The following is a 16880-nucleotide window of genomic DNA, read 5'->3' on the forward strand; positions in this document are numbered from 1 at the left end:
GTGTGTGTGTGGGGGGGGGGGGGTTACTGTCAATGACTTTATATGGTCAGTTTAATTGCACATTGGAGACTGAGATGCAATTTCAAACTTCTGTTAATCCTGTTACATAGATCTTTGGCAATAAAGTTCACTAAACATCATCATCATCATCACCTCCTTCATCCCTGGCAGCTGACTTCATGGTTCTGATATATTTATTCTCTGTGGCTGATGATGAATGGAGTTTATGAATCTCCACATGTTGAAGAGCAAAGACATCTGAAGGAAACACGAACTGGTTCTGAACGTTACCATGGTGATCCAGTAGCAACACAGGACAACACATGAGATCTCCCTCTGAAACCAGAACCAGAACCTCCAGGTCAGATTCTCCTCCACCTGAACCTGTCTGGACCAGCAGTGGAGAACACCTGGAGCAGGACCCCTCCTGACCCCCACCCGGTCCTTTCCCCGGGCCGCGGAGCCCCAGTTGAACCCAGCGGCGGCTCTCCTCTCACCTGACCAGCAGCAGCAGCTTCCAGCCCACCAGCGCGCCCCCCGCCGCTTCCCGCCGCCTCATGGCTCGTCCTGCGCGCGCCCTCAGCTGCCTCGCGCTCCAGGTGAGCTCAGGCGGCGCGCGGGTCGCAGCTCGCGGACATCCCGCCGAGACTCCCGGAAGTTAAGCGGCGGAGCTGCTTCCCGTCAGCAGAGAGGAGCGAAGCCGCGGAGATGAAGCTGAGGAAGAGGAGGAGGAGCGCCCAGATGTTCACTCTGCTGGCCCCGCCCTCTGCTCTGGTTGGCTGAACCGACGGGCAGCTCAGCCAATCACAGCTCGGCCTGACTGCCTGCTCCAGCAGCGTCAACATGTGGCATCTATCAGCAACTTTGTACAAACCGGAGGGTTCGGCCCATTTCTCACCAGATAGATTTAGATTAATAACTAAATATTCTGCTCATATTTCAACACTTAGCTCCTGACTAAATCTAAATATTTACTTTGAACTAAATAAGCAGAAATGTTTAGTAAGTCCGTTGAATATTAAGTTAACTATGTAGCTTCAAGCAAAGTATTTATCTCTGAGCCAGCTAAAGATTTAGTTTGCCAACTTAGAATTTTGCTTGCAACTGTGATATTATTGATAACTGAATGGATAAAATGGTGATGACTTTGAAAAATGAACTGATTTTTTCTTCTATGACAGATTACATAACCTGAATTATTCAGACTGAGTCCACCATCGTTTCCTCTTCCAGGTGAAATCTGTCACTTTCTTCAGCTTTTATTCATCTCATTCTCTGTGTTTTTTCTGGTCGTTTTATTTCTACATCTTTATTCCTCTAAGTCGCCCCAAAAACGAAAGTGAAGCGGCCATTTTCTCCCTAATCCAGCAGAACCTTCTCCTGTCTCTGACCCGGATAATCTGAGGAGAAACGTGTTCTGGTGGTTTCAGGTTCAGCTGCAGCCGGTGACCTGAGGTGACCTTTCATTCCTCCTCTGTCTCTCTGCAGCGTTTTCCTGGTTTATCCTGTTTGTTCTCCAGAAGCTGGGTCCAGTCTGGAGCTGCTGGTCAGACCCGGCGGCCCTGTAGGGCCCCATAGGGCACTGGCAGCTCCGTAGGGCCCCGGCAGCCCCACTGGGCCCCGTAGGGCCCTGGCGGCTCCGTTGGACCCCGGCGGATCATGTGACCTCCCTCAGAGGGAGCGCTGACCGCGGTTGGGGCCGTCGTGCTGCCGACAGCGACATGTTTTCCTTCCCAGGCGCTGATTGGATCCTCCTCAGCCTGCAGGTACCCGTCGCCATGGTTACCCAGCTCCAATCAGGACAGCCGACATCCAGGCCCATCACAATAACAAACCTTACTGGATGATAAATCGTCCCAGAAGATATTGTGATAAATTAAAATGTTGTTTTGAGATCATATGATGCTAATAATAAAGCAAGAACACATTCAATAAACTTCACACTCTAATCAACATTTATCACTGGAAGATATTTAAGATAAATAACAGAAACAACAAATACAATAAATTATGAAGTTTCTGTAAACAAAATTATCTTTCAAAATAAAGTTCTAGTTGAGCCCAAAACACCAGACTGAAACATTTTATCATCCAGTTTTTGGTAGAAATGATTGATCTCATTTTAATTTATGTGATTAACTGATTTATTAATTTATTGATTAATGCGACAGGCCTAACTGACACAAAACCTTACAAAGTAATTTTGGTCTGATTTCCAGTCCAAATATGTTAAGAAAAAAAATATTTTTAAGAAACTTTTCAGCTGGAGTTTAAGTCAATAATTCCTTAATGTTGATGAAGAACAAGTTTTAGTTCCATCAGCAAATTATTTCACTTATTAAAAATGTCATATTGAAACTAAATATTTAGCTAAGAAGCTGAATTATAAGTATTCAGTTCAAAACTAAATATTTAGTTCATAGATTAGATATTTAGCTACAATTTAAATATAGTCACCTTCCTATATATATAAAATATATATATATATTTGTTTTTTAATGTTTTGTCACAAGATGATTATGCTAAAAAAGAGAAAAAACCCCCAAGAAAAACCATTTTTGTCCAAAATGCTGTTAGTTTTAGCAGATAAAATAATTTTACAAGCCAACGTTTTCATCAGCATTAAGGAATAATTTACTTAAAATAATGTCTTGCTGGAAAGCTGCTTGTGTTCAGTGTTTCTTCGTTGAGGTGTGCTGAGCTGTTTGCGCTGGTTAAAGGCCTTGGTAGTACTTAGTGTTTTTGCAGTGTACCCGTTTCAGCGGTGATTCCAGGTGTTCCTCCGGTCGGTGCGACCCCCGACCCGCCGGTCCTGCTGTCGGGTCGGATCTGGTTCAGCCGGTGACCTCGGTGACCTCGGGGCATCGGAGGCGGTTGGTGTTTGTAGGTGCAGCTCGCGTCGCCGCAGATCCTCCGTGGCCTTTTCAGTCCAAACCTGTCAGATCGCATCTTCCAGAGCCGCTAGCAAGGAGTTCCTCTGAGAGGCGATCATTTACAGCAACAACAAACAGTCTGACCTGCAGGCAGAGCCGCAGACCCGGCTGCACAATTCAGAAGCTAGAAAGAAGCAGGAAGCGCGGCTGGATGTGAGTCAAGACGACGTCCTTCCTGGAATCAGGCCTCCGGTCGGAGGAGGAAACGGAGGAGACGCTCGCTTCAGAGAAGACTCAGAGTTAAAGGGTTCCTCCTCAGATCTGATTCATTGTTTCAGCGCCACAAATATCGATGCAAAAGGACAATTTTTGCCTCATCTGTGGGAGAATATGTTGACAGCAGCAGCTGAAGCCTACATCTTAATTTCCAGGTTGATTCCTTGCTGTACCCCGTTTCTGCCACTAGATGTCCTCGGTTCCTCCAGCATCCACCTGTTCCTCATTAGCCCACCTGGCCACTCCTCCCAGTGTGGACCTGGATTCCCATTCATTGCTCCAGTTTCCTCCTGCAGGAATGTTGGACTTTGACCTCGTTGTTTAACGGAGGTCGCTTGTAAAGATACACTGTAAAAAAATTTAACCATAATATTTAGGGGTTTCTTTTTCAAATTCACATTTCCACCATGTTATTCATTCATTAATAAATGTCACACTTTCAAAATAAATATTTAATTTTACAAGCTAAATACTTAGCTTTGAGCTAGCTAAATATTTAGTTTATATTTAGCTAAATATATAGCAACTGCACAGTGGTGCAGTAGGCAGAGCTGTTGCCTTGCAGCAAGAAGGTTCTGGGTTCGATTCCCGGCCCGGGGTCTTTCTGCATGGAGTTTGCATGCTGGGTTCTCTCCGGCTTCTAAGAACATGACTGTCAGGTTAATTGGTCTCCGGTTTGTCCGGTGTGTGTCCTGTCTGTCTCTGTGTTGCCCTGTGACAGATTGGTCACCTGTCCAGGTGACCCCGCCTCTCACCCGAAACGTTAGCTGGAGAGGCGGCAGCAGCACCTCCTGACCCACTGAGGTGTTAGAAAACGGATGGATTTATATTTTGTGACCTAAGAGCTAACTACTTCATTTGGAGCTAAATGTTATATTTGAGCTAAATATTTAGCTTGCTACTTAATTTATCTTGAAACTGTTAAATTTATAAGTGAATTAATAACACGGTGAGAATATGGATTTGGAAAATGAAGACCGATGTTTTTCAGACTAAACAACTAAATTATTGCTGTGCAACTTTAGAAGCAGCACAACAGGCAGGCATTTTAAATGTGTGTGTGTGTGTGTGTGTGTGTGTGTTTCAGCAGGTGAGGATCATATTTCTGGAATGCCTCATGGCCCAACCTTAATGCTGATCGGAGCAGGAAGCTCCTCAGACGTGTTTCTGTGATCTCCAGCAGCAGCAGCGGTCTGGTCCGGTCCGGTCCGGTTCCTGGTTCCTCCTCCATGGACTCTCACATCAAAACAGGGAAAGTTTACCTGAAGCCGCACAAACCCCACAAAGTGAGTCAATCTTTGCTTCTCTGCAGAAATGCAGCTTGTTTAGCTGTTAGCAGCTCGGTTTGGTCAGAGCAGATCAAAATCTGAGGCGAATCTTAGATCGTGATATTCGCTGATATTCCTGCTGCTTTTAACTCAGAGTTTCTGGAGCTCAGCAGGTTTGTTTGGCTTTTCTGAGAGGAAAGTTGAGGAATCCAAACCAACAAGTTGAAACAGATCCTGGCAGAACATTCCTGCTGCGCTCCGACTCTCTGCTCCTCCGACACTGAGGAACCGGAGGAATAAAGGTCCAAATCCCAGCCGCTGTGTGCGTGCGTGTGTGTGTGTGTGTGTGTGTGTGTGTGTGTGCGTGTGCGTGTGTGTGTGTGTGTGTGCGCGTGCTCCTGACACAGATATGACCTGACCTGTGTTTACCTGCGTGTCTCTGTGACAGATCATTCTGTCGGGACGCGTTTTGTCCTCCTGTCTCGTTTCTCTTCCAGTTGAACATCAAGCTGAAACTTTTCCCACCTCTGTTGCCGTGACCTTTGACACTTTTTTCACTTCCTGTTTGTTTCAGAAATGGAAACCAGTCAGGCTGTCCCTGTTCGCGCCCAGCAGCAGCAGCGTGGGTCGCCTGGAGATCGGGGACGGCGGAGGTAAGCTTCCTGTCGGGACGCGCTCCTCTGACTCCCTGTGGTCCACCAGAGCCATTAAGGAGTCATTATCTTACCCAGACCAATCAGCAGAGAGCTGCTTCAGACCCCCATGAAGAGAAATAACCAGAAATCAGAGCAGAACGCTTCAACGTGACTCTGAAGTGTTTTTTCTCCTCAGCAGAAGACAAACGGCTCAAACTTTGTCAAAGCTCAAAGTTCTGTTCAGCTCTGAACAGAACTTTGAGCTGAAGTTCTGTTAGCCACTGGTTCTGACCCGCTTGGTTCTGATTCTCAGTCATAAAGTCAGGCAGAGTTCACCATCCAGAAACCGTCTGCTCAATAACACTAACCTGAGCCTTTGGAACTACGGTGGCCTGGAGGGACAAACACCAGAGAAAACCTGTTAGTTATAAAAGCCAGAAACAGGCGGGTGCTAGCACAACGCCGGAGCGCCATCTCAGACTGGCAGGTCAAAGGTCAGGACACTGAACCAGCATGGCGGCTTGGAAGGCCTCAGAAAGTCGGAGGGATGAGGAAAAATGCAAGAGTAAAAAAAAGTAATTTCTTTAATGTGTTTCAATTTTTTTTCTAAAATATTAGTCCAAATAACTCCGTGAAATGTTATTTTCCTTCAAGTTTATTGAGCTGCTTTGCTCCTTCAGCTAGCTTAGCAAGTTTCTGAGCAGGAAACAGAGCAAAGGAAACGACCAGCAGCGATGCTGTGGAGGAAAAACGGAGGTAGCATTTTACTAAACGGTGGAATAATTATCACATAACGACTAAACGTGAGAAAAATCAAGCCAGTCGAGTCGATGCTTGTTCACGTTTCGTAGCGCGGACTGACGCTCAGAGTTTCACATGTCAGCTGAGGGTCAGGGCCATGTGAAACCGGGCTGCTAACCGGGTCAGCAGCCCGGTTAGACCCGAACCCACAGCAGGGCTCCCCCTACAGGCCGCTGCGTCACACAGCGGAGCCTCTGATTGGTCGACGCTCCGCGTTCAGATTTTACAGCCCCAACGTTGCAACCTCAAAACGTTTCCAACGCGCAGCGCGGTTCTCCTGCTGCAGAATTATGGCACGGATGTGATGCGAGTTTAGAACTTCAGACGCTTTGAACCGCATTTAGATCCACATCCGGAAGTGGAACAGGTTGAACCGGGCCGTTCCGACCGCGGTGAAAACGTCGGACCTGGGTCACGTTAACTGTTGTCAGCGTAGCCGCAGGCTAACGAAGCTAGCAGGACTTCTGGGACGACGAGATGTTGGACCAAGATGGAGGAAACCAGACCCAGCAGAAACACCTAAACGGTTCTGACGGGTTCGGACCAGCAGGGTGACATTCTGCTGCAACATGCCGCTGATCTGAGGTCAGATTTACTTCAGGACTTCAGCGAAGAACGGCTGAAGTTTCATTTCCTGCTCTACTTCCTGTTTTCCAGGAAGGAACTCTGGAGCGTTTCGGATTCCAGGTTAAATCAGGATCTATGACTAATTTAAGGAAAAACGTTTGAAACTGAAAAGCAGACATGATGAAGGTCTGCCAAGAAACCCCTCAGAATGAGGAAGAGGAGCGTGATGAAGGTCTGACACGACGCGAGCGCCGGGAGATTGAAGAATCATGTCGTGTCACAAAGGATCACGGAGTCAGAGCTGAGAGGTGGAGGCAGCGTGGTGCTGCGGGGGGAAGATGGTGGCCGGGTTACGCAACGCTGAGAGCTCAGAGAGCATTTAGCATCATGAAGCGGAAAGTAGGACACAGAGGAAGAGGAGCAGGGAGGAAGAGGAGCAGGTTTCTGATGAAGGTCTGAGTGGGAGAAACTGCAGGAAGAAACATTTAATCCGAAAAATAACAATTATTTAAAACCCAAAGAAAAAAAAAGTCAAAATGAGATTTTATGAAAAAGCTTTGTAATAATCAATGAGATCAGTTTTCATTAGAGCTGAAGCTCTGAACCAGCAGGATGGCGTCGCCCTCTAGTGGGTCCTGCAGGTCATTACATCATTTAATGTTATTTTATCTCATGTTTTAGTCGATCCGATTCAGGTTATAAATGTTTATCCTGTTGAACCTCGTATGAAGCTCTGATCATGATGTTTTGGGACATTTTGTCTGTAATAACGTGGAGCTGCTGGCCAGGAGACGTATTAACCCTAACATTCATCAGTTCATTCGTGCAGAGAAGAGGTAATCGTGCTAATAGTGGAGCTAATGCTACATGTAGCGCTTTTGCTCACTTTTCTAACATTTAGCAAACTTAGCTTCCCCTAAATTAATTTTTTGAATGAATTCTAAAGTGCTAATTTACCAGCTGTAGTGTAGATGTAGTAAATACAAATTTAGTAAGTTTAGTAAAAGTGACCAGTTCTGCGTCTGTGCTGCAGGGGGCGCTGACCTGCGGAGGCCCCACCAGCTTCACGGGGAGAAGAAGGTGAAGGTGGTGCGCCTGTCGGAGCTGATCTCCGTCCTGAGGCTTCCTCCCAATGCCGAGGCCTGCCACCTGGTCGGTGCCCCGGCCCAGTCCGTTGGTTCCCCCGGTTCTGGTCGGACCCTAACCACTGCTCTCTGTCTGCAGGACAACATGTCCACGTTTTGTGTGGAGACTGAGGACAGGACCCTTGTGTTTGCCGCCCCCAAAGACGACTGCCTGGAGTGGGTGGACAAGCTGTGTCACAGCAGCTTCCAGGTACCAGAACCAACAGAACCAGTAGAACCAACAGAACCCAGGGAACTAGAGATGTGCCGATCAGGTTTTTTTCTGCCGATACCGATACCGATCACATAATTATTATTATTTTTTTTTTTTATCATAAACACTACCAGTTACATTATGTGGAAAAAGGAACCATGAATTCACCTTAATTTAGACAAAAACTTGTTTTTAATAACTTTTTCCAAGAAGAAAACTAAACAAAACAGGCTTTGTGCAAATTGTACTGCTATTGATAATACTATCTTTAACAGACTGATAACATATGAAGGCTCTGAAGAGGCTAAATAATGCAAAGAGCCAAAATAAAACCTCTCAACATTGCCAAAAAAAATTCAAGTATAAAACTTAACATTCAAAGGCAAAAACAGGTTCCATTACAATAAACAATCCAGAGTTACTGAATGAAAACTTCCTGTTAGCATGGCGGCTAGCTGATTACTGCTAGCTCTGATTGGCTGTTTCTGACTGAGCGGAGTAATTATGCAGATCAGGAGGAGATCGATTATTTTTTTAGAGATTATCTGTCTCATGTTAGGACAGCGAACGTTTTAATACGTAGGTAAAATGTATTTTTTTAAGTTAGATGCTGCAGCTTTAAGCAGGTTCGGTGTGAGAGTCACCACCAGGTGGAGCAGAAGCGAAGCTCCGTCTGTCAGATATTACTACCTGTAGCGTAGCAGCGGTTCAACAGCCAGAGCAGAACCAGAGTCTTACATCGCAGCTCGAAGACTTAAATCATTTTCCAGGTTATTTGTTTAGCTTTCTGACCGTCATGCTAATCCGGTGAGTGTTTGTAGCTGTGCGCTGCTTTACCTGCTATCTGATCCTCCGTATGTCTTTTTTACTGCAGTGTAGCCAAACTCCGTCAAGTATCTCATTGTTTTTATGTCGTATTAGCTTCGTCGTGTTGATGCATTTTGACCTGCTTCAATTTTCCGCCGCAACACGCAAACTTCTCCATTCACTCAGTGCGTTATAGTTCCACATCGATTAGGATTTGTTGCTGCGCGTTTGCGCAGAGTGAAGGAAAGAGGAGACCAGCTGCACAGGCAGGTTGGAAATGAGATGATCGGTATCGGCAACAAGAGCCAATGATCGCCGATCACCGATCATGCACTTTTTCACGAAAATCGGCCCGATTATGATCGGTGACCGATCGATCGGCACACCTCTACAGGGAACCAATAGAACCGGGAAAACCAGTAGAACCAACAGAACCCAGAGAAGCAACAGAACCCAGAGAACCAGTAGAACCAACAGAACCAATGTTCAGCTGCAGCTGTCTGACTGGTTTCTTAGTCAGACCCGTGAAGACGCTGCTGCCTGGATGAGTTTCTCTGGTCCTGGTAGAAGGCCCACTTTGGAACCAGCTTTATGTGGCTCTGAGGGTTCAGGTTAAAGGTCAAACTGAGCTCTACTTTCCAGCTGGAAGAACTGAAGCTGACTCTAGATCTACAGCTCTAGATCTATAACTCTAGATCGTTCATCTTTAGGCCCAAAGATAACTTCAGTTTTGTTTCTGTTCAGCTGGAGAAAGTTCTGGCTCATCCACACACCGATTTGTTCTCAGCATCTGTTCAGTGACTGGATGGGGTCAAAGGTCACCTGGTGACATCGTAATGTAGAGCTGTGCATCATCTGTGTCGTCATGGTAACCTGTTATAACCTGAGCCAGTGGGAGCATGTAGATATTGAATCAGAGGGGCCCTAGGATGAGCCCTGGGGAACCCCACAGGTGACCTCTGTCTGTTATCGAACCATCACTTCCTGGTTTGTTTTCCCAGTTTTATTTCCACTCAGGTGATTGTGTCTCCCTTTCATTTGATTTTTGGGAAAGTTTGAGAAAGTCCAAAATCTTTCTGCTTCTGTTTTACAGAGAGAGAAAAGTTCTGGATCCAGTCAGGTCCACATGGAGGAGAACCAGATTTATGCCTCAGCAGACGAAGGTAAACCACCAGCATTATATTCAATTATATACACAAAATTAAGTGTAAATGCTAAATCTATTCAGGTTATGTCTACAACTGAAAGATAGCAGCTATTGAGCACCAATTTAATTGTGATGCCCTCATTCATATGTTCTACAAAGCCGGTGGACATTGTATGTCCATCGGCTTTATTTTGTTCCTTTATGTTTCTTGTTAAAGTTATTAGGGGAAAATAAATATTCATCATCCTCTTCAAAATAAAAGCATGAATTTAAACCTCCAACTAATTGAACAATTCTTTACATTCGATAATCAAACTTCAATAGATGTCAAACTTTATTCAACTGAAAGTTTACAAACCAGCTGAATAAATTACACTTTGCAATTTATCTGAAAAAATTAACTTAAGTGTGCTAAACATTTTCAAAGGTAGCAAAAATGCTAAAATTAGCTTCACTTTTATCTCTTAGTGGATTAGTGAAAGTACTGACTGTCAGAACCCATAAATTTGTAAAAGAAATTAATTTTATTTCAAAGTTTTTGTTCTTTTTGTTAATCAAAGAGACTCCACCTCTTGGCCACTGACTGCTGGAAATAGGCCCCGCCCACTCCCTACGTGTGGTTCATATGAACTTCCTCCTCTTTTCCAGCCCCTCAGTTCTGGGTGGCGATTCAGAAGAACGACGCAGCGACGCGATGTGGCCTGCAGGGGTCGTACTGGCTGCAGTTGGAACAACAGTCGCTGCTGCTGAGAGACGCAAAGAAGAAGACGAAGGTGATGGAGTGGCCCTACGAACTACTGAGGCGATACGGCCATGATAAGGTAGGGACACGGTTCTGATGGTTGACCAGAGGTTAAGGAGGTGACCCGGCGGTGGGAGGTTGACCTGAGCTTAGGGGTTTGACCTGGGTAGGGGGGTCTACTGCCGCTCATCGCTCTGTTTTCATGCCAGGTGTCCCTCACCGTTGAAGCAGGTCGGCGCTGTGAATCCGGTCCTGGAACCTTCTGCTTTGAGACTCAGCAGGCTGACAAGCTCTTCAACCTGATCCAGAGTAACATCAAGCGAAACGCTCTAGCTGCTGCTTCTGGATCCCAGAGCCAAGACACGGAGAAGGTGCTTGTCACCAACATTCAACCTCATTCCCCTCTCCCCAAAATCCCTGATCTGACCAACATGGCTGACATCCTGGAGAACAAGCTGAGGATGCAGGACCGGAGATCCCCGGTGTTTGACAACATGGCAAAGGGTCTGGATGATTCGGTTGGTCTGTCAGAAGGTTCTCCTGCTCCGATCACCTTGATGCCGCTTCCATCGATTCCTACGCTGGACGGTACCTCCGGAGACAAACTCAAGAGCCAATCCAACGCCATATATGCTGATCCAAATGACTGCGGCCTGTCTATTGTGGTACCCAAACTAGCCACCGCTCAGTACATCGACCCGGCGAGGGTCCTTCCTCTGAAGCCACCGATCTCACAGGACTCTGACGCTGCTCTTCCCAACACCTCAGACTCACATCCCGACGCGAAGGCCGACGTTCCAGACTCGGTTTACTCAGAGGTTTACGACAAAATTAGCCCAGACAAGAACAAGCAACCCGTTCTACAGAACGCAACAAAAATGTCCGATGAACCCATTTACTCTGAGCCCGTCTCCAGAAAAGAGTCAGACTGCCAGAAGCTTGAACCCAAACCCGACCCGTTCGAACACCTCTATGCTCAGGTCTGCAAAGCGCCAACGTCAAGTAGGAACGCAGCGCCTGTCACCACGACGACGACTTCCTCAAGAACTACAACGACTTCTTCAACAGCGACAGGTTCTTCGATGTCCAGAGAGGAACCTCTGGATGATGTCATCTATGAGAACCTGGGTATCATTTAAATCACCTGGTTCCACCAAACCTGGAATCTGAAACTCAAGACTTTCAGTTTTTCTGTTTTCTTGGCTTTATGTAAATAAACCAGATTTATTCTGCTGTGATGTGAATATGTGACCGTCTCACCAGTCAGGACTTGACCTGCATTGGATCATTTTTAACACATTAAATATTTTCATTTTAACAGCAGTTATTACTTTAGTGCTTAAATAGTTTTATTCTGATTACAGCATATCGCTTTGGCTTTGTGAATACATGATCATTAGCTACGTTCCCAGTTAGGCGAGTTTCTGTCTACTGGTTTAGAGTGAATCAACCAGGCCACACAAAGCATAATTTGAATAGATGCTAACGCTACACATAGCTGACGCTACGCATAGCTGACGCTACGCATAGCTGACGCTACGCATAGCTGACGCTACGCATAGCTGACGCTACGTATAGCTAACGCTACGCATAGCTAATGCTACACATAGCTGAATAGAGGTTGGACCAGAGACGTTTCTCTCCACCTGAACGTTTGTCAGATCTCTTACTTGGAAAATTTGTTTCTGTTTCTTCTTTAGCGCATTAGCGGAGGGTAAACACTTTTTTGCAAAATTGAGGACATTATTTTGAATTTTGCCATTTCATCAGCCTTTCTGCAACGCTTCAAAATGTACGTAAAAAACGACGTAAACATGGCTGGTTTAATGTTCATTATTTCAGGTTTCTTTATATTAAACAGACATGATCCAGATGGAGGTCCAAATCCATTCTGGGTGCCTAATTTCAAAATGTCGTGTTCTTTTCTCAGACCTGAAAACTTTACCAGATTTGAGAAAAACATGGCTGAGGTAGAAGAAATGGAGAAACGGGGACCTCTGAGAAGGTTCAGTGTCCCTCCGTCTTGTTTCTGCCCTGTGGTCTTCATTCAGCAAATAGCATCTTTTAAGAGTCTGTATGCTCCAGCTAACAATTAATTGATTGTTAAATTAGTTGGCAGTTATTTTAAATAATCTATTGATCCGATTGATAGTTTCAGGCTGAGTCTGTTTCAGTTGAAGCTGTTTCATTCATTAAAGTTCTGTTAAAATGGCATTCATACAAAATGTACTATCAACTTCCAGTAAATTAAGGTGGTTAAAGTTACTTTACATGAAAACACAATAAAGGTAAACTTGTCTTTTGCTCCACTTGCCACATTGTTAAAATGGGACAAATTACCTATTAACTATAAAATTGCTGTTTGTGATATGCAGAAGCTCATAACTGCTTCAAAAAATGTTTGTCTGTTACATTTTTCAGCCATGGAGGTCGCCATCTTCTCAGCTGCTGTGTTGATGGCGGGTTCTGGTCCTTTCTGTACTGGAGTCTACAGAGTAAACACAGGAAGGCTAACTTTACCCGAGTTGTTTATCATATTGTGTTTGACTGGTGTAAACACAGTCAAACACTGTCTGTTTGACTGTGTCTTTTATTACTGACACAGCGACACACTGTGTCAGTAATAAAAGACAATGAGGTGAATCTTGCAGTGATTCTTGAGAATAGGGATGTGAGCACAACAATGTATATTTTCCTGGTGTTTGCTGAATATTTTTTTATTTTAAACATTGTAGTCGGTGGATGATGCCTGTAAAAGCCCTTGTCCAGGAGCAGAACTCAATAATAGTTTAAAACAATTAAAGAAATACTAAAATTATATATTATGATAATTAAGTATAAGTAGTCATATAAATAATTATAAAAGTATCAATAAATTGAATTAAAAAATATTTTTTATATATTTTCCAACTCCGTTGAAATTTGTCCTTAGTTTTTGTCAACACCGTCAGACATGAAAAGAATGTAAAAAAATCAGGCATTATTGGGGGGCACCAGAACTTCTGAGGACCCCATGACCTCTTCCTTTCTCTTCTTTTGCTAAGAGGCTAGTTAGCTCCGGTTAGCTTAAGTTATTCTTTAGGTTTTTCTTGTTTTTATTCCTAAGCTGCTCGTCACAACCATGATGTGTCAACACCATAACTGACAATTTACAAAACTTTGATGAAATTTTGTGAAATAAAAGCTTAATTTTGGTAAACTGTAAAGATTTCATGGACCTGATGAGCTACAATACGGCCTCCTTCAGAATAACATCATATAAATTGAGGTAGTTTGGCTGTTTTTCAACTCCATCAGAGTTTTTCTGACTCTTTCAATGAAATTGTTGTCAAATCTCACTTAAATGTGCAGTTAATTCATTTTAATGTATTTTACATAAATTGCATTACTTCACATCTATCAAGTTTTTCATTTTATTCACTAGTTTGTCACCAACTTCAGTTCTGTGTCAACTCCATCAGATGGACTTTTTGTTGTTTTTGTTTTAAATAATATTTATTTTGTTTCTTGAGAAGCATTTGTCTGTAAAATGAGTAAAAATATCACTTATAGGGTATTTTAAAAATCATTTTATATTTATTTTTGTCAGATGGTGATGACAAAGTTCTGGGTCAGGTCCATTAAAAATGTAATTTTTAAGAAAATGTTGCAACTGGGAGCCTGGACCTTAGCATCTTTACATTTCCTAAACATTATTTGTCATATTTGCATACATAAGGTTGAGAAATAATAAAAAAAATATATGGGAAAATTAAAACCCATTTTGTCCCTATTCTCAAGAATCACTGCTTGATAATTTCCCTCATGAAAAACATTAAGAGTGCAGTGGATGAGAGCCGAACAGCTTGTGAAGGACCTACATTTGTGCACTCAACATTTCTCCCCAGAAAACTTTGAGTCATTTGCTTCAAGAGGTAATCTTATCTTAACGAGCTAAAATAAATGCCGTGGCACAGTTTTTATCCACAAAGTGCCTCAACCCCGCCAGCGGTTTGTGAGCTACAGGCGCTGGGAGGAACAGAAGACTGGCAGTAGATGCTAACCGAGCTAATGCTACTGCCGCTGGTACTGAATGTGAAAACACGGACCGACACCGGAACGAAGACCGGACCCTAAAGAGCTGTTACCGGACCGGACACAGAGCTATAGAAGTACTTACCGGATCGCACAGACCGACCAGAGGTGAGTGTCATTCAGTGTTTTATTATGAAGCTGAAGGCAGCAGCAGCTCCTACGGCCAACTCTTCCTCTTCCTCCGTTTGCTCCTCCTCATCTTCATCTCCTCTTGTGATTTCTACATTTCTATCGATTTCAACACTTCGGTTCAAATTAAAAAGACTTAAAGACGTTACTACTCATCACTTTTGGCTGGAAGGAGCTAGCGCAATCAGACCTAGCATACCTCATTTACCCAGAATGCATCAGCGTAGCGACGTCCGTGTGACAATATTTTATTAAAATGTATAAAAACTAAACAGCCAACAGTATTATTACTGTATTGTTTTTACATCCAAGGGCGTAGGAACGAGTCTGTCATTGGGGGGGACGCATATCGGAAACCTGACAGATCAGTAAATAGCTTGAGCAGAAATGTCAAACAATTATCATCCAGGGCCGTGCAGGGACCACTAAAGGGGCAGGTGCTCAAAAAAAAAGGGGGGCACATCTCCCTGCATTCTAGGACAGAATATTAACAAAGCCTCTCAGCTTTCAGAGTTTAATAAACAATGATAATTTACAAAATTGTGAGATGTACAATCAAAGCTAAAGAAAATCTCTATATAGAGCATACAGCTATGCATAGATATTTTATTAGTAATTTCTTTCTGCAGGTCTATTTTGTTATAAGAAAGTATTGCCATATTCAAACCCGCAATTTAGCAGGATATGTAAATCAGAGCTAAACCACCAGACATATTTTGTCTTTACAGAATTACACTATTAAAAATGTAAACAACAAATAATTTTAGTACGTTATGTGTCAGAAGAGGGCTTAGAAAATAAGACCCAAAAAAAAAAAAAAAAAAAAAAGTTTGACCAAAAGGGCACTTGGGGGCAAGGAGCAAAAGGGGCAGGTGCTCAAGCCCACCCAGCCCCTCCGTCTGCACGTGCCTGATGCCATCAACACATCAGTAACGCGTTACTCTGATCTGACCCTTGTTTCAGTAACAAGTATTCTAACATGTTACTATTTACAATCCAATAATCAGATTAAAGTTATGCAGTATAATGACCGTCATTCCAGGATGAACACTCACTTTAGCATTTGCCTCACAACTAGCAAGATAAATACTCTGGTAGCTCAGACAGGCTAACAGATTCTGATACATTTTATTGGTCAAAAGACATTGATATAAATTGACTGGTAATTGAACAGGTTCTGCCTCTTCCTAAAACCAAAGTAGAAAACAGCTCATAAAATACGACTCGGCAGTTTTAAACTCAATACAGCAGTTTGACCAACAAAAATAAAATCTAAAAAACAAGTTTTGTTCTTCTTGAACATCTCTCTACATCAGTGCAACAGTTTGATCTACAAAATAAACAAAAATTATACTTTTCACGTCTAACAGACACCTTAGCTCCTCACTGTTAACTCAGTCTCACTTTCCAGCACTGCATTCAGTAACTTACCAAAGAGCCATGAAAAACACTGAGGCAAAAAACCTAAATGTTTTTTTTTTTCCCTGTCATTTTTAGCCGCAAACATTCAACTAAAATATCTACGGATGTGTTTCTGTCTCTGCCTCCCTCTAACTCTCTGCAGCCTGATGTTCCTGCATGGATTCATGGATTTACAACAGACACTTTAGTAATGTACAGTGTCAGAATGTGAACTAAATATAAAAAGTATGTTTTTATCATACAGAATGAGAATTTAAACAACTTAATTTTCAGATGTATACATTATTATACATCTCAACTCTATTTACTGTGCAGCAAAAATCTTCATTAATTTATTTTTAAACCTCTCCTCAAGCACTTTTCTTATTGTCTCCTGTAATTAATATAATTTTTAATATAATTAATTAATATAATTTTTTATGTAATTAATTAATAGAAATGTGCCGATCAGGTTTTTTCCTGCCGATACCGATACCGATCACCCATGAGGGCCGATACACCGATACCGATCACCGATACCGATCACCGATACCGATCACATAATTATTATTATCATAAACACTACCAGTTACATTATGTGGAAAAAGGAACCATGAATTCACCTTAATTTAGACAAAAACTTGTTTTTAATAACTTTTTTCAAGAAGAAAACTAAACAAAACAGGCATTGTGCAAATTGTACTGCTATTAATAATACTATCTTTAACAGACTGATAACATATGAAGGCTCTGAAGAGGCTAAATAATGCAAAGAGCCAAAATAAAACCTCTCAACATTGCCAAAAAAAATTCAAGTATAAA

General features: G+C 43.1%; 2 protein-coding genes across 3 annotated transcripts in view; one reads left to right on the forward strand and one right to left on the reverse strand.

The window, feature by feature from the left end:
• glra3 (glycine receptor, alpha 3) overlaps positions 1-1856 on the reverse strand; it is a 39408-nt gene extending 37552 nt beyond the window's left edge. Inside the window, exon 1 of the mRNA XM_088006807.1 lies at positions 498-1856. Coding sequence (XP_087862933.1) covers positions 498-559 — 62 coding nt within the window. The 5' untranslated portion in view covers positions 560-1856. The remainder of the gene's footprint in view (positions 1-497) is intronic.
• A 2421-nt stretch (positions 1857-4277) lies between these two features.
• LOC106922966 (uncharacterized) lies at positions 4278-11687 on the forward strand. Of its 2 annotated transcripts, none has more exons than XM_014995752.2 (7): positions 4278-4435; positions 4992-5070; positions 7454-7572; positions 7645-7755; positions 9659-9728; positions 10361-10533; positions 10664-11687. In XM_014995752.2, exons 1-7 carry the CDS (start codon positions 4379-4381, stop codon positions 11591-11593), a joined length of 1539 nt encoding a protein of 512 aa, XP_014851238.1. In that variant the 5' UTR covers positions 4278-4378; the 3' UTR covers positions 11594-11687. The 2 variants fall into 2 exon arrangements, with proteins under 2 accessions (XP_014851238.1, XP_087862931.1); XM_088006805.1 differs by lacking the exon at positions 4278-4435 and adding an exon at positions 4483-4719.
• Positions 11688-16880: the final 5193 nt, after the last annotated feature.

The sequence above is a fragment of the Poecilia mexicana genome, unplaced genomic scaffold, assembly GCF_051168715.1.
Source record: "Poecilia mexicana isolate PSO_F unplaced genomic scaffold, ASM5116871v1 scaffold_1, whole genome shotgun sequence".
Taxonomy (NCBI): Eukaryota; Metazoa; Chordata; class Actinopteri; order Cyprinodontiformes; family Poeciliidae; genus Poecilia; species Poecilia mexicana.

What these genes read in the sequence shown, in the direction of transcription:
- LOC106922966 (XM_014995752.2), top strand. Translation starts at nt 4,379, where the DNA reads ATGGACTCTCACATCAAAACAGGGAAAGTTTACCTGAAGCCGCACAAA. An exon ending in TGTGTCACAGCAGCTTCCAG is followed by an intron (nt 7,756 to 9,658) that starts GTACCAGAACCA and finishes TCTGTTTTACAG; the next exon opens with AGAGAGAAAAGTTCTGGATC. An exon ending in GGCGATACGGCCATGATAAG is followed by an intron (nt 10,534 to 10,663) that starts GTAGGGACACGG and finishes TTTTCATGCCAG; the next exon opens with GTGTCCCTCACCGTTGAAGC.